Source organism: Girardinichthys multiradiatus, chromosome 11 (genome assembly GCF_021462225.1).
Source record: "Girardinichthys multiradiatus isolate DD_20200921_A chromosome 11, DD_fGirMul_XY1, whole genome shotgun sequence".
NCBI classification, from domain to species: Eukaryota; Metazoa; Chordata; class Actinopteri; order Cyprinodontiformes; family Goodeidae; genus Girardinichthys; species Girardinichthys multiradiatus.
Window position 1 is genome coordinate 32,400,417 of NC_061804.1, and position 18,429 is coordinate 32,418,845.

The following is an 18,429-nucleotide window of genomic DNA, read 5'->3' on the forward strand; positions in this document are numbered from 1 at the left end:
ACACTAGGCCCCAGTGTGATGGTGTGCTTAATCAGCAAAACGAGCATGAAAAACGGAGCATATGAAGCATTTACATAATCTATTTGTAAAATGAGATATTTTGCTTATCTAATCAGATTTTATACAAATCTGCAAAGATAGGTGTAAAAGGCAATAAAATCTGAAATTTAATAAACAATTTTGGAATCTACTACATAAGTGTGATTTGTATTTTGCCACAGCTTTTCTTTTAGAGAAGGTGGTATTTAAAAACGGGTAATGAACTTTGTTTTTCAGCACACTGCAGTCCACGGACTAAAATGACCGAACGTGTAAATTCAGGCGGCGGAGAAAGAAAGCAAAAGTTAGCGAAGCTATTTTCATCCCGGTGCCATTTACTTATTTCCCTCGCGTTATCTGGCAACCCGGAGCTAACTGCGACAGCGCCAATGGCAGCAAAACAGAACTGTTAGAAACGAGGAGGATGACAGCAACAAGGTGAGAGGAGATGATGAAGAGGATGAGCGCCGTCTGAAGCCAACCATGGCAGCGAGGTATGTGCGCAGTGTGGAGAGTCGTGATGTGTTGCTGTTGCTTCCCCGTCGTCTGAATTATTAAATGACCGTCAACTTTATCTCAAGTTACGTGTAGTATTCCGGCTAAACTGTTAGCAGATGCTCAGCAGCTGATGCTAACCAGCCTTAGCATCGAGGCGTTAAAGGTAGCCAGTGATTCCACTAAGTTGGCTAATAGAAGGGATGTTAGCTAAGCAGCGTTGCATAGCTTCGGTACCGTTAACTTGAGAGACCGGGGGTTGCCTGACAAGCTATAGCAGAATAGAAGAGACTCACGTTGAGCGTTATCTGATCTATTTCTAGTCTTTCCCAACAGGTTAACTCGCATTAAGTCTGTAAATGTGTATAGCTAAATCGTTGACTCTAGTCTGATATTAGCTCAGTAATATTTCAATGTTAGAATAGCTTCGTGCGCTACACGCAACTCCGGCCTGCGGGTGTCAAAGCAGGGATTCTTGCTTAAATTTTGCCTTTATGTGGTTGTGTTGTTCTGAACTCTGGACAGTCGTTTAGAAAGTTGCATAAATTGAATTTATCATCTACTGTCATGTCGTTTAACCTTCCTCTATTTAAATTCTCCACACACAAGATGGGTTTTTTTTTTTTCTTGTGTTGTCGTGTCAACTTGTTGGACGGAGCCGGGCAGCATTATTTACCTCAATACTCAATAAAATGCGGCAGGAGGGACATTGTCAGTGGGTTTAGTGTTTCAATTAAAAGTGAAAGGTTGGTAAATATAGTTATTAATTAAAGTGAGAACATATTTAGGTTTATCTGCTCCCTCAACCTCAATTTTGAATAACTACTTCAGAATTTAGTTTTCAGTGGCTATTTTTTATGTTTTGGGTTAAATGCATTATAAGTGGGTTAAAATTGCATCATCTCTAATTGATCTTAAGGTATGTTGTGGGAAATCCAAACAGGTGCACCAGTCGGTCTGATTTTCTTATTTTTTCTTTCCTCTGTTTACTGAACGTCTCAAAACATCATTTTCAATGTAGAAACACATCGACTAACAGCATGCACTCTGGTGCACTGTTGTAGGTTTATGAGAAATCAGAAAGATTAGCGACATATGCCCTGATGTATAAATAGGGATAACCTTGTTATAGATTAATTTATTGGATTCAGACATAAAACTACTATCAAAGAACTGGGGGGTCTCTTTTTTTTTATACGATCTGTTGCTGTCTGTAAAGTAAAAAAACAAATCCGCTCATTTTGGAAACCAGAGCAAATACTGAGGAGGGATTGTGGCCCAGAGTTCAAGGAAAGTTAGGTTTTTTTTCTTCTATGTTTTCTATAAAAATAGAGAAATGGCAGATTTCTGCATTGTTATGGTGTGGAGCAGAGATCCAGCGTTGAAGTTTGCTGTGGTAAGCCATAAATGCACATAATGTTAATTTGTGTGACATTAAGGAATTTGAACAAACGTTGAGTTTTTCCTAGCAACTGAACTTGAAGCATGATGACTTTTTAACACATTTGGAACTTTTAAAAACAGATAATTAAAGCAGTATACTTTTGCAACCTGAAACGTTTTTATAGGAGGTTGTATTTTTCAAAAAAGTGCTGTTATGACTTGCAGCTGTTTTACAGGTTATTTGCTTTGAGTGTGGAAAAAGGCCATCTGATCCCTCAGTGCGATGTGGGGGAACGATTATAAGGTGGCGATCAGCTGTTGTTCCTGACACAGCAGCATAAATGTGGCTGGTCCAATGAGGCAGATGATGGGAGCAAAGTGCCATCATCTGATCAAAGCCAAAAATGTAATGGGATCATAATATTTAGCTTGGCTGCATGCTATGGAGAAGATTATTTTTCTGTGTGTGTGTGTGTGTGTGTGTGTGTGCACAGTAGTGAATTTATCTTGTTCATAAGCTTCAACAACAAAAAGCACACTTTGATTATTTAACCAGACATTGTTATAGTTTTCTCTTATTTGCTAGTGAAAAGCCGTTCCTTTTTTCTTTTGATGTTTCAATAACAAACACGCTGGTTATTTATTCCAGGAATATAGGATTATACAACATGTTTGAAAATGCAGGTGGATTTTCCTATATGTGAAAATCCTGGACTGTGGTTGCACTAGACTTTTATGCTTTGTTTTTCAAAAGAAAAAGTAGAATGAGCAGATAACCGACTAGCCTAATTTAACACTGACTTGCTCAATATGTTGTATTACCACATTATTGTCGAGCTGTTTGTAGCTCTCCTTTCTGACTTCTCTTTGTTCTGCATACAGGCAGTTTTCTCTAACAAAGGGTTTACTCAGGAGAATTAGTTGCATTTCTGCATAAAACGGCAAAGAATTGAAACTGAAACTGGTCTGAATAAACATAGAGCCCAGGGTGCTGGTAATATATGACTTATCTCAAAGTAACTTTTAAAAAGTTTTGAGTTATGATTTCAAAATCTATTGGAAAAAAGACTTATATAGTTAATTTCTACTCAGTGCTGGATGCTGCATCAGGTTGGAGTACGTTAAGAACGTCCTCGTTGTCCTGCTTCAACTTGTTGCTATGAAACATGAGATGATGCGTATGCAGAGACGGTCCAGAGGCCTTGCTGAGGCTGAGCCTGTGAATCTGGAGGTGGAAGGGAGAGGAATTGAAGGAGCTCTGCTACTTTGAACATGCGTTGATACTGTCACAAAATGACTCAAATGACAGTAGGCATTGTGAGCTGTTCCACCGTTTCTGCCACCAACTCTCCAAGTTCTACACGAAGTGCCTCGGTGCACCTTGCTTTCAGCCTCCCGATTAGATATTCAGACCACAGCCTCGTCCTTCACGGTGGTCGTAAAAGTTGCAGCCAGATGCCGTAGCCCCACTTGAACACAAAGGTACATTCATTTAGCTATTGATTGACCCCCTAAAACCGTTATGTGTGAGTTCTTTGACTGGATCACATTGTGTTAGTTCAGGATCCAACATGCATTTACTGCAGTCAAAATGGACTCATCTTATCTTTGGTAACATTAATCAGTATTATCAGCTTTTATTCTTGCAAAGTTACCTGTCTCTAAATGTTTGCTGGTGCGCTGTAGTATAACTGAAAGTGTTCTGGATTTACTGGCTGTATAGAGACATGATGAGCTGTGTTTGTGTTAGTCGTGACTGGTAAAAAGGAGTTAGTTGATGACAAGGCTGTGTTGCTAGGCAACGCACATCATGGGCTGTGCCTCTTGACGTTTGCTGTACTCTCTGCAAGACTAAAGGAAAGTGTGTTTTAGTATGTCTTATTATTAAAGCACTTCCTATAAACATGGTTGAATATAAGTACCTGGGGGTTTTTTTTGTAAACAAAACAACAATGTTGCACCGTTTACACTGTAGGGTCCTCTGCAGAACCGCAATGCTTTACCTTAAAAACAGCCTGCGCTCCCTGTGGAATTCTGCTCAGTTCCGATTGTCTATCGGAGGGCTGGAGGCGCAGGGATACGCTGCTCAGCCCACACGATTTCAGGTTATTCTAACTCGTGCACTCACTTCATGTGTGACTGGCTCAAACATTGCTTGTGAGACCAGTAAGGCTCTTGTGCTCATGAAGAGCTGGTTTGTTCTGCAGTGCATCAGCACATTTTGTACCTGACTGTGGTTTTTTCATTTTAAAAAGCAGTCAGCTGAAGAGACAGTAAAACTTTTCTGTGTATTGATGGTATTTTTCTAAAAACTCCACAGGAGCAGGAGATCAGTGACATGGTCGTTTTTATTTATTTATTTATTTTTTGTACGTTTGTGTGTGTATTTTGTTGTATTGTGTGCGAGATATGCTTTATATTTCTGCATAAACAACATTATAATTACCGCATTGGGTTTAAAGCAATTTGAAATTCAGTTATATTAGCCATTTTCCCATAAATTGTTTGACACTGACTTTAAATAAAAAATATAAACAGCTTGTCTTGATAATAAATGGGAACTTAAAGAAAGCTCCATATGACCAATACTGACCTTTGAGTCTCGCTCTTTTACAGGATTACATAGCTCACTTTGTCTGCTGAAACAGGGGAGACCATCCATTTTGACCTACTTTAAAAGTCTCGACACAGACTATGATTCCTTGGCAGCGGTGGAGGAGAGGAAGCATGGGGCGGATAGGCGAGGCGTCAAGACGGCCGTGATGACAGCATGGTCCATGGTGGAGAAGCTCAAAATGGAAAAACGCCCATGCAGGGAGCAGAACATTGACTCGAGGGAGGCCCAGTATGCCACAGACGACTCCGAGGCTGGAAGCAGCTCCGAAAGCGAATCGGAGGAGCAGCAGTGGCGGCAGCAGCAGCCCTATAGGGCTCAGCTGGGCAACAACGGCTGTAGGAGGAGAGATCCCCTGGCTGTCACCAAACCTCACCGTCAGCTCTGTCGCTCTCCGTGCCTCGACCGGCCCAGCTTTTCCCAAAGCAGCACCCTGCAAGACTTTCGCGAAGATGATGTCGGTGCCATGCCGGGGATTAAACCCACCAGTGGAAAGGAGTACCAAACCAAGATGGAGTTTGCTTTAAAGCTGGGCTACTCTGGAGATCAGGTGGAGACGGTGCTCAACAAGTTGGGGGCCGCAGCGCTCATCAACGACATTCTTGCTGAGTTAGTTCGGCTTGGGAATAAAGCAGAGCACGAAGCTCAACCCTGCAGCAGCACGGCCACATCCATATCACGGCCCCCCTGTGTTAACGAGACCGCTAGTCCTGAAGTTTCAGTCGAAGAAGAATCTGTGGATATGTATGATAACCTTAGGCCCATCGTCATTGATGGTTCAAACGTGGCAATGAGGTAAAACACTCACATAAAACACACATTTTAGTGAATTAGCTGATGAGAATTCTCTGACTTCTCTCTATTGTCGATTTACATCCACCTTTTTCTGTGCTGCTATCTTTTTCTAGCCACGGGAACAAAGAGGTTTTCTCTTGTCGTGGTATGCAGCTTGCCGTCGAGTGGTTTAGGGAGAAAAAACACAAAGACATCACTGTGTTTGTCCCCGCCTGGAGAAAGGAGCAGTCGAGGCCTGACGCCCTAATCACAGGTAAAGAAAGTTTCTGTAGACAGCTGCTGTTCTTTCCTATATGTAAACCAGCAGAACATTAAGGCTGCTTGATTAAAAGGTTAGAAATTAGCCTTCTAAGCAAGTTGAGAATAAACAGCACTTTGCTAAAGTATTCACACCAGTTGAACCTCAAACTTTGTCAAAGTACAATCACAGATATCAATGCATTGTGATTTTTGGACCAACATAAAGTAGTACATAAATGTGAGGTGGAAGAAAAATGATACATGGTCTAAAAAGCGTGATGTGCATTTGTATTTAGCACCCCTGAGTCAATATTTGGTAGAGCCACCTTTTGCTGGATTTACACCTGCGAGTCTTTTGCGGTACGTCCCTTATCAGATTTGCACATCAAGATGCTGCATATTTTGATCAGTCATCCTTTAAACAACCTCAAGAAGAAGAGCATCTGTTAAGTTTCTAAAACAATCCATTGTAGCTCTGGCTTTCTGCTTAGGTTCATGTCCTACTGGAGGGTTAAGCCCCACCCCAGGTTCAGGTCTTTTGTGGACTTTAACACAGGATTGACCTTTATGTAGCTCCATCCATCTTCCTTTTAACTCTAAGCATTTTCTCTGTCCCTGCTCAAGAAAAGCATTTCCACAACGTGATGCGGCCACCACCTAGTTTCACCAATGATGATTGTGTGTTCAGGGTGACGTGCAGACAGTTTTCCTCCACTCACTTTCTCTTTTAACTGTCTGCTGGGTTCCTGCATCTTTATGATGCTGTTTGTTCATTAATGTTCTCTAACAGAGAAGGCTTTTGCTTTGAAGCTTTCGCTGCACCGCTGTATTTACAGTGAGATTACATTACTTGCAGGAAGACTCAACCTAGTAATTAAGTGACTTGTGGCAGCAATTGGTTGATTGGAGTGTATTAATGGGTATTGAAGTAAAGGGGCTGTATACAAATCCATGCCACGATTTTCAAATTTTTATTTGTAAAAAAAAATAAATAAATAAATATTTTCCTCAAACTCAACAGTTATGTGCTACTTTGTGTTTGTCTTATGACATAAAATCTCAATAAATTACATTGAAGTATGTGTCAAAATTAGGAAAGATTTTAGGGTATAAATACCTTTCCAGGGACTTTGTCTGTTTTAGACAGAGTTTTTCAGTATTGTTTATGAATTTGTCTTTCAGATCAAGAAATCTTGCGCAAACTGGAGAAAGAGAAAATCCTGGTTTTTACCCCATCTCGAAGAGTTCAGGGCAGGAGAGTGGTGTGCTACGATGATCGCTTCATAGTGAAGCTGGCTTACGATTCTGATGGAATTATTGTGTCAAATGACAACTACAGGGACTTGCAAAACGAAAAGCCAGAGTGGAAAAAATTTATAGAAGAGCGCCTCTTGATGTATTCATTTGTCAATGACAAGTAAGAAACCATGGTTCAATTTTACAGAAGCCGCAGTAGGCTTGTACCAGTCCTGCCATTATTAAGAATACATTCAGAAATAAATAAATAGCTTAATAAATGAATTAATGGGCCATTAAGTGTCACAAAATAAAAAAGATGTGAACTCATTGATATTGTTTTCCCCAGCCCCTTCTGTTTTTCATATTCCCTCACAAATATATTTTCAAAAACAACTACTTAAAAATGTTGTCCTTTTATTAAACATAGATGTATTTTCTCCTCTAATATATGTTGACTTTCCCCCCCCCCCCCCCCCCCCCCAACAGATTTCTCTGATCCCTTTATTCCCATTTTTGTTTTTTACATTCCTTGGTCGCTGTTTCTCCAACTCAACATTCATCTGTGAATGTAAAAGGAAAGGGGCGGGACAAAGACAATTCATTTGCTAAACTTCATTGGGCGAGTAATTAATTTATTAAGCTATTTATTTATTTCTGAATTTATTCCTAATTATGGCAGGTCTGGTCCTCCATAAGTTTGTTTCACTTCATGACTACAGTAATGAATTGTGTTAAAATGGTCTTAGAAATATCGTTTCATTTAAAAGATGTTAACTGGTTTAGAAACAGTTTATTTGAAGTGGTTCAAGACTATGTACTGGTCTTTTAAAAAGTCCTTTCCCCTTGCATGTTTCTTCTCTTTTTGCTTTTTCGTCACCCTTTAGTGTTTACGATCATCAAGCACATTTTATCAGACAAGGAAAACTTAAGTAAAAAAAGCAGTTTTTAAATGAGGATTTCATTAAAAAAGTTATCCAAACCAACCTGGCTTGATGTGGAAAAAGTATTTGCCCCCTTGAGAAATCATCAATTAACTGTTATCTGGACAGTTTGCTGTAATTGATAGAACCGTGAATTCAGCAAGAAAGACCTGAAGGAGAATGCGCAGCCATCAGTTAATAACCTTAAGCTCAAACACATTTGGGTTGTGCAGCAGGTCAGTTATCCACAGCACACCAGCAAGTTCACTTTTGAATGGCTAAAAAAGAATTGAAAGAATGGGTCCAAATGTCTTCACAGCCATGTAAAATAACTGATAGCCAGTTATTACGAACACTTGATGGCAGTCGTTGCTGCCTAGGTTGGCACAACCAGTTATCAGGTTTAGGGGGCCGATAACTTTTCCACATAGGGACAGGTTGCATTGATGACTTTTTTTCATCTTAAAAAATGCTTTTTTTACTAAGATGTTTTTTTGATGTAAAACATGCAAACATGATAGCAAACCAAAATCAGAAGGAATCTGCAACGAGGCAAACACTTCTTCTCCACATTGTACCTGTGGCTTTGTCAAGTCAGTGCATCATGATCTTTGGTTATTTGGAAATTGGTCTGATCAGTTATTTAATTTTGTGTCAAAGCCAGATTTTTCTCATTCATTTTGTTGAAATGTAATAATAAATGATTTTTTTTGCCTCTTTGAACAGGTTTATGCCACCTGATGATCCATTGGGAAGACATGGGCCAAGCTTAGAAAATTTCCTCCGCAAGAAGCCTGTTGTTCCAGAGCACAAAAAGCAACCTTGCCCCTATGGTAGGTTTGGGTTTAAAACCAGCATCTCCTCATATAAACCTTTAATGATTATTGTTGGTGACATAACCTGTTTTTTTCTTTTAAACTAGGGAAAAAGTGCACATATGGACATAAGTGCAAATACTATCATCCAGAGCGAGTGAACCAACCACAGCGGTCCGTGGCTGACGAGCTCCGGGCATTTGCTAAATTATCTGCAGTAAAAACAATGAGCGAAGGGGCTTTAGCTAAATGTGGTACAGGTCCAGCAGCCGTTAAGGGGGACATTAGCTCCGAAGCCAAACGCGTGGCACCCAAACGCCAGTCCGATCCCAGCATCCGCTCAGTGGCCTGTGAACCTCCGGAGGCGCTCTCTGTTGCTCGGAAGTCTGAGACAAATTCCGTGCCTTCCCTGGTGTCTGCCCTCAGCGTGCCCACCATGCAGCCTGCCAAGAGCCATGCAGCCGGGGCCTTGAACACACGATCAGCCAGCAGCCCCATTCCAGGCTCTCTGCAGTTTGCACACAACTCTCTAGAGCACATGTCTAGTGTACAGTACCCTCCGATATTAGTTACCAACAGTCACGGCGCCTCTGTAACATACAGTGATCAGTTCCCAAAGTATGACTCTGTTAGTGATCATGGATACTATTCACTCCACAGCGATTTCTCCAACATGAGCATGAGCAGCATGCACAACGTTGACAGTTTCTGTAGCATGGAGCACGAGCACGTGTATCAGAGAAATCCCAGCCACTGCCCCGAGTCTTGCCTCAGCCACTCAAACAGTGACTCGTTTTCCTCCTACGGGGACCTGTACCCAAGCTCTGTGGACAGCAGCTTGGAAGAGAGCATCAAGGGGCAACAGCAGGCTCCTGCGCAGGCTAGAATGCAGGCCTTCTCCCATGGGTTTCGTCACGAAGCACTGACCAGAGTTCAGAGTTATGGCCAAGAAGAGCCTAAGCAAGGTCCCCGCAAGCAGTCTGGGGCACACCTAGCACCTCACATCCAGCATGCTGTGGTGGGAGCCCGCTCTAGCTGTCCTGGAGACTACCCACTCACTCAAAACATCCTCCCACCTTTGTCCTCGCAGCCAACACGGTCTCTAGGTATGACACGTATGGACAGCATATCAGACTCTAGGCTGTACGACAGCAATCCAAATAGACAGAGACGACCGCCGCTGTGCCGCGAGCAGCACGCGAGCTGGGACCCGTTGCCTTGTGGCAACGAGTCCTACGGATATCACTCGTATCCACTCAGTAACAGCCTGATGCCATGTTGCGAGCGGGTGATGGTCCGTAGCATGCCAGACAAAATGGAACAAATTTGGAACTTGCCGTGGGAGAACCCATCTGCAGCCGAGCACCAAGAGCGGTACGTCATTCCAGATCACCAGTATCAAACATACAGGAACCTTTGTAACATCTTTCCTGCATACATAGTCCACTCGGTCATGGAAAAGAACCCTCATTTGACAGATCCACAACAGCTCGCAGCTGTCATTGTTACAAAATTGCGGTCATGCCACTGAGCAGCTTAGAAAATGAAAGGAAACGAGGAATTTGATCAGAAATAAAGCATTTGTTAGCTGTGGCTGCATGTGCAGCTCTCGGGAGCTTCTTATTTTGTCTTGTGTATTGGTGGGAATCATGTGGATCAGATTATAGGTTTCCAAAAATGGCATATCAGAAAAACAAAATCGTAGAAAATGTTTTTATATGAAGTGTGGTGTAGCCAATATGATGAAAATTAGAATTCATTTAAAGGAACTCATTCATAACACATCCATACTGCCTGAGCAGGAGCAGCAAAGCTACGTAACATAACACAATTTTAGAACATTTTATTTAGAACTTTTAGACGCAGACTAAAATGCCTACTAAATTATTGCTAAATATTTTAACCTTACGAGCTGCACGTTGGTGCAGTTGGTAGCACAGTTGCCTTGCAGAAAGTAGGTCCTGGGTTCGACTCCTGGCCGGGTGTCTTTCTGCATGAAGTTTGCATGTTCTCCACGGGAGGGATGGGTTCTTACCGGGTACTCCTGCTTCCTTCCACAGTCCAACAACATGACCGTTAGGTTATTTGGTTTCTCTAAATTGCCCATAGGTGTATGAATGAGTGTGTGTGGTTGTATGTGTGTTGCCCTGTGATGGACTGGCGACCTGTCCAGGGTGTACCCTGCCTCTTGCCCATAGACTGCTGGAGATAGGCAGTCTATGGGCGAGAGGCCCACTATGGAATAAGTATTTTAACCTTTATAAACGGGTATATGCCATTTCCTAAATGTTTGGAAACACACACTAATTAAAACAGACTGATGTGTGTAAACTTTAAACTGGTGCTGTAAATGGAGCCTTGATTTAAAAACAGTCATATGCCTTAACCTTTGTCAGATTATGTCACATTACAACCAGAAACCTCCGTGTATTTTATTGAATTCTTATGTGATAGATCACCATAAAGTAGCACATAACTGAAGTTAAAGGAAAATAATACTGGTTTTTTTTTATTTTTTATATTTGAAAGGTGTTGACATCTGGAGGTTTTCAGCCCCCTTTAATCTGATACTCCTAAAGAAAAGATAAAAATAAATAAAATGCAACATCCAGACCTTAATGCAATAAAATAAATCTTTGGCAAAACTTAAAACTTGCCGTTTACATGTTTTTCAATTATGCACAAGCTTGTGTTTGTCACATCCTAATAAAATACAGTTTCTGGTTTTAATGTACAAAAATCAACTGGAATGAGGACCTTTGAATGGTACACTATACAGGTCCTTCTCAAAATATTAGCATATTGTGATAAAGTTCATTATTTTCCATAATGTCATGATGAAAATTTAACATTCATATATTTTAGATTCATTACACACTAACTGAAATATTTCAGGTCTTTTATTGTCTTAATACGGATGATTTTGGCATACAGCTCATGAAAACCCAAAATTCCTATCTCACAAAATTAGCATATTTCATCCGACCAATAAAAGAAAAGTGTTTTTAATACAAAAAACGTCAACCTTCAAATAATCATGTACAGTTATGCACTCAATACTTGGTCGGGAATCCTTTTGCAGAAATGACTGCTTCAATGCGGCGTGGCATGGAGGCAATCAGCCTGTGGCACTGCTGAGGTCTTATGGAGGCCCAGGATGCTTCGATAGCGGCCTTTAGCTCATCCAGAGTGTTGGGTCTTGAGTCTCTCAACGTTCTCTTCACAATATCCCACAGATTCTCTATGGGGTTCAGGTCAGGAGAGTTGGCAGGCCAATTGAGCACAGTTATACCATGGTCAGTAAACCATTTACCAGTGGTTTTGGCACTGTGAACAGGTGCCAGGTCATGTTGAAAAATGAAATCTTCATCTCCATAAAGCTTTTCAGCAGATGGAAGCATGAAGTGCTCCAAAATCTCCTGATAGCTAGCTGCATTGACCCTGCCCTTGATAAAACACAGTGGACCAACACCAGCAGCTGACACGGCACCCCAGACCATCACTGACTGTGGGTACTTGACACTGGACTTCTGGCATTTTGGCATTTCCTTCTCCCCAGTATTCCTCCAGACTCTGGCACCTTGATTTCCGAATGACATGCAGAATTTGCTTTCATCCGAAAAAAGTACTTTGGACCACTGAGCAACAGTCCAGTGCTGCTTCTCTGTAGCCCAGGTCAGGCGCTTCTGCCGCTGTTTCTGGTTCAAAAGTGGCTTGACCTGGGGAATGCGGCACCTGTAGCCCATTTCCTGTACACGCCTGTGCACGGTGGCTCTGGATGTTTCTACTCCAGACTCAGTCCACTGGTTCCGCAGGTCCCCCAAGGTCTGGAATCGGCCCTTCTCCACAATCTTCCTCAGGGTCCGGTCACCTCTTCTCGTTGTGCAGCGTTTTCTGCCACACTTTTTCCTTCCCACAGACTTCCCACTGAGGTGCCTTGATACAGCACTCTGGGAACAGCCTATTCGTTCAGAAATTTCTTTCTGTGTCTTACCCTCTTGCTTGAGGGTGTCAATAGTGGCCTTCTGGACAGCAGTCAGGTCGGCAGTCTTACCCATGATTGGGGTTTTGAGTGATGAACCAGGCTGGGAGTTTTAAAGGCCTCAGGAATCTTTTGCAGGTGTTTAGAGTTAACTCGTTGATTCAGATGATTAGGTTCATAGATCGTTTAGAGACCCTTTTAATGATATGCTAATTTTGTGAGATAGGAATTTTGGGTTTTCATGAGCTGTTTGCCAAAATCATCTGTATTAAGACAATAAAAGACCTGAAATATTTCAGTTAGTGTGCAATGAATCTAAAATATATGAATGTTAAATTTTCATCATGACATTATAGAAAATAATGAACTTTATCACAATATGCTAATATTTTGAGAAGGACCTGTATGTGTGTGGGTTGTGCTTTTTAGCTTATTGTAGCAAGAAGATCCATCCTACCTGGACAGGTTTGTTTATCACAGGGCAACACAGAGAGACACAGGGCAAACCGTAAACGGCTACATTAAAGGAGTTGGTTGCAATCGGCAAAGATAGTCTGTTACTCATTGCGACAGAAGCTGCAGAGTGCTTGTCTCATTTTACAGCTGCTGCCACTTGTGAGGCCTGCGGAGCCCGAGAAGGTACCACAGCTCAGTCATTGCATCTTCTTCCTGCTCTTTGCTACCTTAGCAGTAGCTTTAATCTTCCTTGCTTTGTTGGTGCTTCACTGCTGCTAACTGGCTAAATTTAGTATTGCCTGTTTAGCTCACCGACTCTAAATTGCCTTGAAGGTAACAAAAACATTGTGGCATTTTTATCATGAAACGTAACACTAGTTTAACCCTTTTGGTTTGCTTGGCAGCGGACTTCATTGAATCCTCCACAAGGACTCATCCATATTTATACATGAGGAAGCTTTTCTGAAGATGCTGTTCAGGCCCTGTGAACGTGTTATGAAAGACATCTGAAGTGTTTCGACTGCAGTGAAACTATAAATAATCCTGCTTTGCTATGCCTGTGCTGTACATAGTTCTTGTGATAATATATATATGTATATATATATATATTTTTGTGCATTTATTTTCCAATTAAGTAAGAGGGAGGTAGGTATATACCTCACAGCATGAACTATGACATTATGGCCTTATATCTGAATGACCTCACGCTTTCGTCGTTGTCTGATTGATTCAAGTGGATGTTGTCATTAAAGCCTCCTGACTTTCAAATACAAAGCACTATCACAATATCTAAAGAGGTATATTTTCTCAAAAAAAGCTACTATTTTGGTAGGATTTGACTGTGCACAAAGCAAGCCAAAAAGAGATTTGACTTGTAGACGTGCACATATTTATATACATATTATCTCACAAAAGCCATTATTTTAAAGTTATTTATGAGCTGCTAAGAAATGCCAAAAAAGAGACTTCTATAGTGTTAATAATTAGCACATTTACACATTGTTTCTTAGGGTCAATTGGATTATAGTATGAAAAAATAGGTTGGTATTTAGGATTTCAAAGTTACTTTCCTGACCTTAATAGATGCAGCATCCAGGATTTGACTATTTATGTATTTTTTTTTTATGTATTTTTGCCTGTTCCTACAAGCACTTCAGATTTAGTGTTGGTTTTTTTTCCACTGGACACTTGTGGCAACAAATACAGGAGATAGCTGGTGGGAGATTGTTTCTCTTGTGAAGACTGGGGTCAAAAAGCATGCAGTGGAAAGTGACGCATTTCGCAGTGAAAAACTGATTTGTATCCACAGTTTTAAAGGGAGAGTGGAAAGTTTTCTCCAAGCAATCACTCCCACTTTAACAATACAGGCTCCTAAGGATCTGCTCATGACTTGCCACTTTATCCTTTCTTGATATATTATGATTTACCTTATACAAGCAGAAGGTATCTAGTTTCAGTAGATATCATATTCAGGAGGAAACAATTTGTGTATATATATATGATTCGTGGATCCTCACCCAACCTTGGTGTATACAATAACACATTTCACTTGCATACATGCTGCCAGTATAGAAGTAATAGGGAAGGGTTTGGCTGTCTGTGCTTTGCAGCATATTGCTCTCAGGATGCTTTCAGATTTCCAATTTAAAGTCTCTTTATGCTAGAAACCATTGCTGACTGGCCACAGTGTGTTCTGATCTAGCATTGATTTATTTTGTGAAAATCCTACATCTAATATGTAGTTCCTAAAAGTTAGCTAGATACAGTCGAAATATAACAAAGGCATTGCCAAACGTTGTACTTTTGTATATATTCTCTTTATGCACCTTAAGATCTTGAACATTGAGCTATCGGGTTAAACTTTTATGCTGTGCAACTTCAGTGTGATTATTTAGTTGTTTATGTGGAGTACAGTGACACGGGTAAGGCCAGAAATCTCGATCGGACCTTTACCATCAGTTTCATTACGACCATCGTGCTCTCAGGAGATTCCAATCCCCATATTTTAATGATCATTGCCTCCTCTGTACTGCCACCTCTAGGACAAGGCGCTGCATAAAACCGGCAGCTACAGAAAACAGTGAAGTTGCACCATGAAGGCCAAACCTCATAGCAGCACATCACATTGGCTGATTTTAAAGGGAAATACCACTTATTTTGTGGATTCAAGAATGTTACATTTGGAATTATATTTAGCTTGCTATCTCATATGGTTGCAATGATCTTTAATATGAGACAGATTGGGCAAAATAGATTCTTAAAATCCCCATCTAGTAAACAAAGCAGCATCAGACTGTGGTGGTATTACTCTTTAACAGAGCTAACTGTGTGAGCCCCACGGTGGTGCTTTAAAATATGTATTTGTTTTTTAATGTTTTGGGTACAACCGTGGTATATGAGCAGACATAAAGAGAAAAAAACAGTTGAATGTGTTCTGCCCAAACTAGGTTTTGGGGCTTTGCTGACTTTGTTTTTTCATGAAAAAAGACGAGGCCACTTTAGGCCGTCTGTCTGTTCATGAGAAGGTGAAACAAACTGCCTAAATGTTTCTTCATGTGAAACAATCAGATTGCAAGGCTGCTGTCAAGGTTGTTTCTGGCATTTGGCTAAAAGTTTGCGTGCCATCCTTTTCCTTGGAGATTACAGGATTATTTCCAAAAAAATATCCGAGTGAAAACCGAATCTGAAACCCAGCTTATTTAAATTTAACTAGAAACAAATTTTCATAATGTCTAATCTGAACAGTGTATTGCCCAGATGAACTTGGAGTACTTACCAGACATGTGGAGGTAGACATTATTAACACTAACAAAGGCAAGAAAATTGTTCTGAACTGTAAACTGTCTTGGTTTTGTTGATTATTTATTGAAATAATTGGTTGTGTAAAATAAGCAGCTTGCTTTTAAAAGTGACTTGTCTCTTGAACCTAAAAAATGTCAGCAGTCAGCAATGTAGCTTTAGTTGTGTATATTATGCAATTCACACAAGGGTCAAATTCTGATTAAAAATGTTCGTCTTCAGGTGGCCGTTTCTTCACAAGGTCAAATATTGTGTGATTTTTCTCCACCTATTTTGCTTCCAAGCTTGTCAGATGTTTGGATGTTAAAGCTTTAAAACTTGTTTTGGTTTTTTTTAACCAGCAAAATAAGAGATTGGCAGAAAATCTGGTCATTTTACCTTTCATCTGCAATCGACAGTTCAGATAATAATTATGGAATACTTTGATGCATAAATGGAGATAATGAAGGTAATTCCTTCATTTTCTGATTGATTCAAATTACTAACGACAAAGAACCTGCTGTACTACTTTTTCCTTCGCATGTTCTGGTACTAGTAACATCGAACAGGAAACACCTGATCTGTGGATTTCTAGATATTAAAAGCAATTAAAATAAGTCCAGATTTGACAAGTCTAAGAATTGTTTGTAAATGGAGCTGACCTTAGTTGATTCATATGCCAAAAAGCTGTCTAATAGCCCTTTACCACGCTCTTGATCTTCATTGTGTTGTTTCAGTATTTGTGAAACATACAGATATTAAAAGCTCACTGGGTGAATGTCTTTGATTTTAGACTGCTATAAAAACTACTGGACCAATCTGGAAATTTGAGTCAATAAAATACAGCTTTTGAAATGGAAAAAGACAGATTTCAGAAATGCACGATTTTGTCTGGGCAATGGACTGCTCCCACAAGAGGAATTAACCTCTCGCTGTCACTGAAAGACTTCCAATGCCCCATCACAGAGATTTGAACTCTAAAGCACAATTGGTGATGTGTCGTCCCTTTCTCTCTGGTTTTTATGTGCCGCAAACAACTAAGCCACAAATGTCTAGAACTGACTTTTGCTTGTTGATACAAATTGTATCTATACCTTGAATGTAATAAAATATGAAATGTATAATATGAATATAATTTTATCTAAATGAATGGAAAAGGGGGGCTGGTAATAATGCCATAATGTTTGTGACACTGTGTGTCACTGGGAGTAGCCCACTGGTATGTACTAATTCTTACTGGGTACAGTAGTTACTTAGCAGGGACATTTATGTGCCACTTAAAAGTGCACAGATACCCTGTGTACAGCAGTAAGCATCATCTCCTCTCTGTAGATAGTTACACACGTGTGTGTATATAGAGAAATGTAACACCTGAGTTCTTCATATACTTCAGATAATTTGTGCGTTGCAACCACGTGCACCTTGATTAAGTGCATCTACTAAGTGAACATTTTAATGGGAATTTCAATATTTTTGGATATATTTCACCTAATGAAACATGCCAAATATACTCTGGGTTGGCTTTGTCAAACAGTTTCAAGTGATGTTAGCACATCGGTTGTTTTGGAAAGACTTGTGTGTCCACACAGGAGGAAAAGACAAACACTAATTGGATTCTAGACTGGTGGTTTAAGGACTTATCCAGAACCTTCCAGGTCTGGAATTTGTGTTTGATGCTTTTTGCCCTGATGCTTCTAAGATGGTGTTTTATTGAAATGTTTGACAGTTGATTTAAGGAGCAACCCTTAATGTTCACAAAGCGCAGGTGTGTTGAATTGTAATTTGTTTGACTATTTAATTATTCACAGTGTAATTTAGTAATTTCTGTATCTGAGGCCAGTTGGCATTGAGTCCTTACTGGTTTTATTAAGGTTGTTATGGATGAAATTGTCAGTTTTGTTTAGTTCGGATTGAGCTGTTGAGGGAACAGATCGAAACCAAAGTGATTTCTGATGTGAAAACATATGTTGAAAACTGGCTTAAAAGTGTTGCGCGGTTTTGCACAACCGTATGGAGTGAATGGTGTACAAAATGCCACGGCAAGGCATACACACGTTTTAGCACGACTGTACATATACAGAATTCAGTGTAATACTCAGGTTTAGTCACACAAACATTATAAATCACAAACTTTGTTTTCTGATGTGGAGAAATGAAGTGGTCACCTAAGTGTAGGTCTCTTGTTTGAGTAGGCAATGTGTCTACGATGTAAAAAAAAAAAAAAAAAAAGGGAAATGTACAGCAAGATTTTGTGTTGTGATGATCAGCAGTATTGTAATCCACACTGACTGGAAAAAGCATTGATTTTATAGATCAAAATGAACAAAAATACTAGAGTATTTGAGTCTGTGGACTCAAACAAAATGTAAGTCTTAATGACAAACTGTGTTTCTGGATAAATAAAGCAAACCTCTGTTCAACCAGTGTTTCATCTTTGTTTGTGACAGAAAGCTGAATGTTGTATAACATTGTAATAAGGATGGTGTACAAGCAGTAATACTTGTAATTATATATGTGCAGTTCTGGTTAGAAATGTGCATACACTTTGTCATATTATATTGTTCTTCAGGTTCACAAGTTACATTTTTTGTACACTTTGTCCTATCCACACATGGTTAAATTCATACATGCAGATTTAAATACATACATACCCCCACATTAATTTAGTATAAT

At 40.1% G+C, this 18,429-nt stretch overlaps 1 protein-coding gene across 3 annotated transcripts; it reads left to right on the forward strand.

The window, feature by feature from the left end:
• The first annotated feature begins 279 nt into the window (after positions 1-279).
• Positions 280-18,176, forward strand: zc3h12b (zinc finger CCCH-type containing 12B). Of its 3 annotated transcripts, XM_047379670.1 has the most exons (7): positions 280-533; positions 4,534-5,326; positions 5,440-5,579; positions 6,749-6,983; positions 8,452-8,558; positions 8,648-9,914; positions 13,383-18,176. In XM_047379670.1, the coding sequence occupies exons 2-7, from the start codon at positions 4,680-4,682 to the stop codon at positions 13,393-13,395; spliced, it is 2,409 nt and encodes an 802-aa protein (XP_047235626.1). In that variant the 5' UTR covers positions 280-533; positions 4,534-4,679; the 3' UTR covers positions 13,396-18,176. The 3 variants fall into 3 exon arrangements, with proteins under 3 accessions (XP_047235626.1, XP_047235624.1, XP_047235625.1); XM_047379668.1 differs by lacking the exon at positions 13,383-18,176 and having other exon boundaries at positions 283-533; positions 8,648-10,330; XM_047379669.1 differs by lacking the exons at positions 280-533; positions 13,383-18,176 and adding an exon at positions 1,814-1,930 and having other exon boundaries at positions 8,648-10,330.
• The last annotated feature ends 253 nt before the right edge of the window (positions 18,177-18,429 follow it).

What these genes read in the sequence shown, in the direction of transcription:
- zc3h12b (XM_047379668.1), top strand. Translation starts at nt 4,680, where the DNA reads ATGACAGCATGGTCCATGGTGGAGAAGCTCAAAATGGAAAAACGCCCA. An exon ending in GCCTGACGCCCTAATCACAG is followed by an intron (nt 5,580 to 6,748) that starts GTAAAGAAAGTT and finishes TTTGTCTTTCAG; the next exon opens with ATCAAGAAATCTTGCGCAAA. An exon ending in TATTCATTTGTCAATGACAA is followed by an intron (nt 6,984 to 8,451) that starts GTAAGAAACCAT and finishes CTCTTTGAACAG; the next exon opens with GTTTATGCCACCTGATGATC.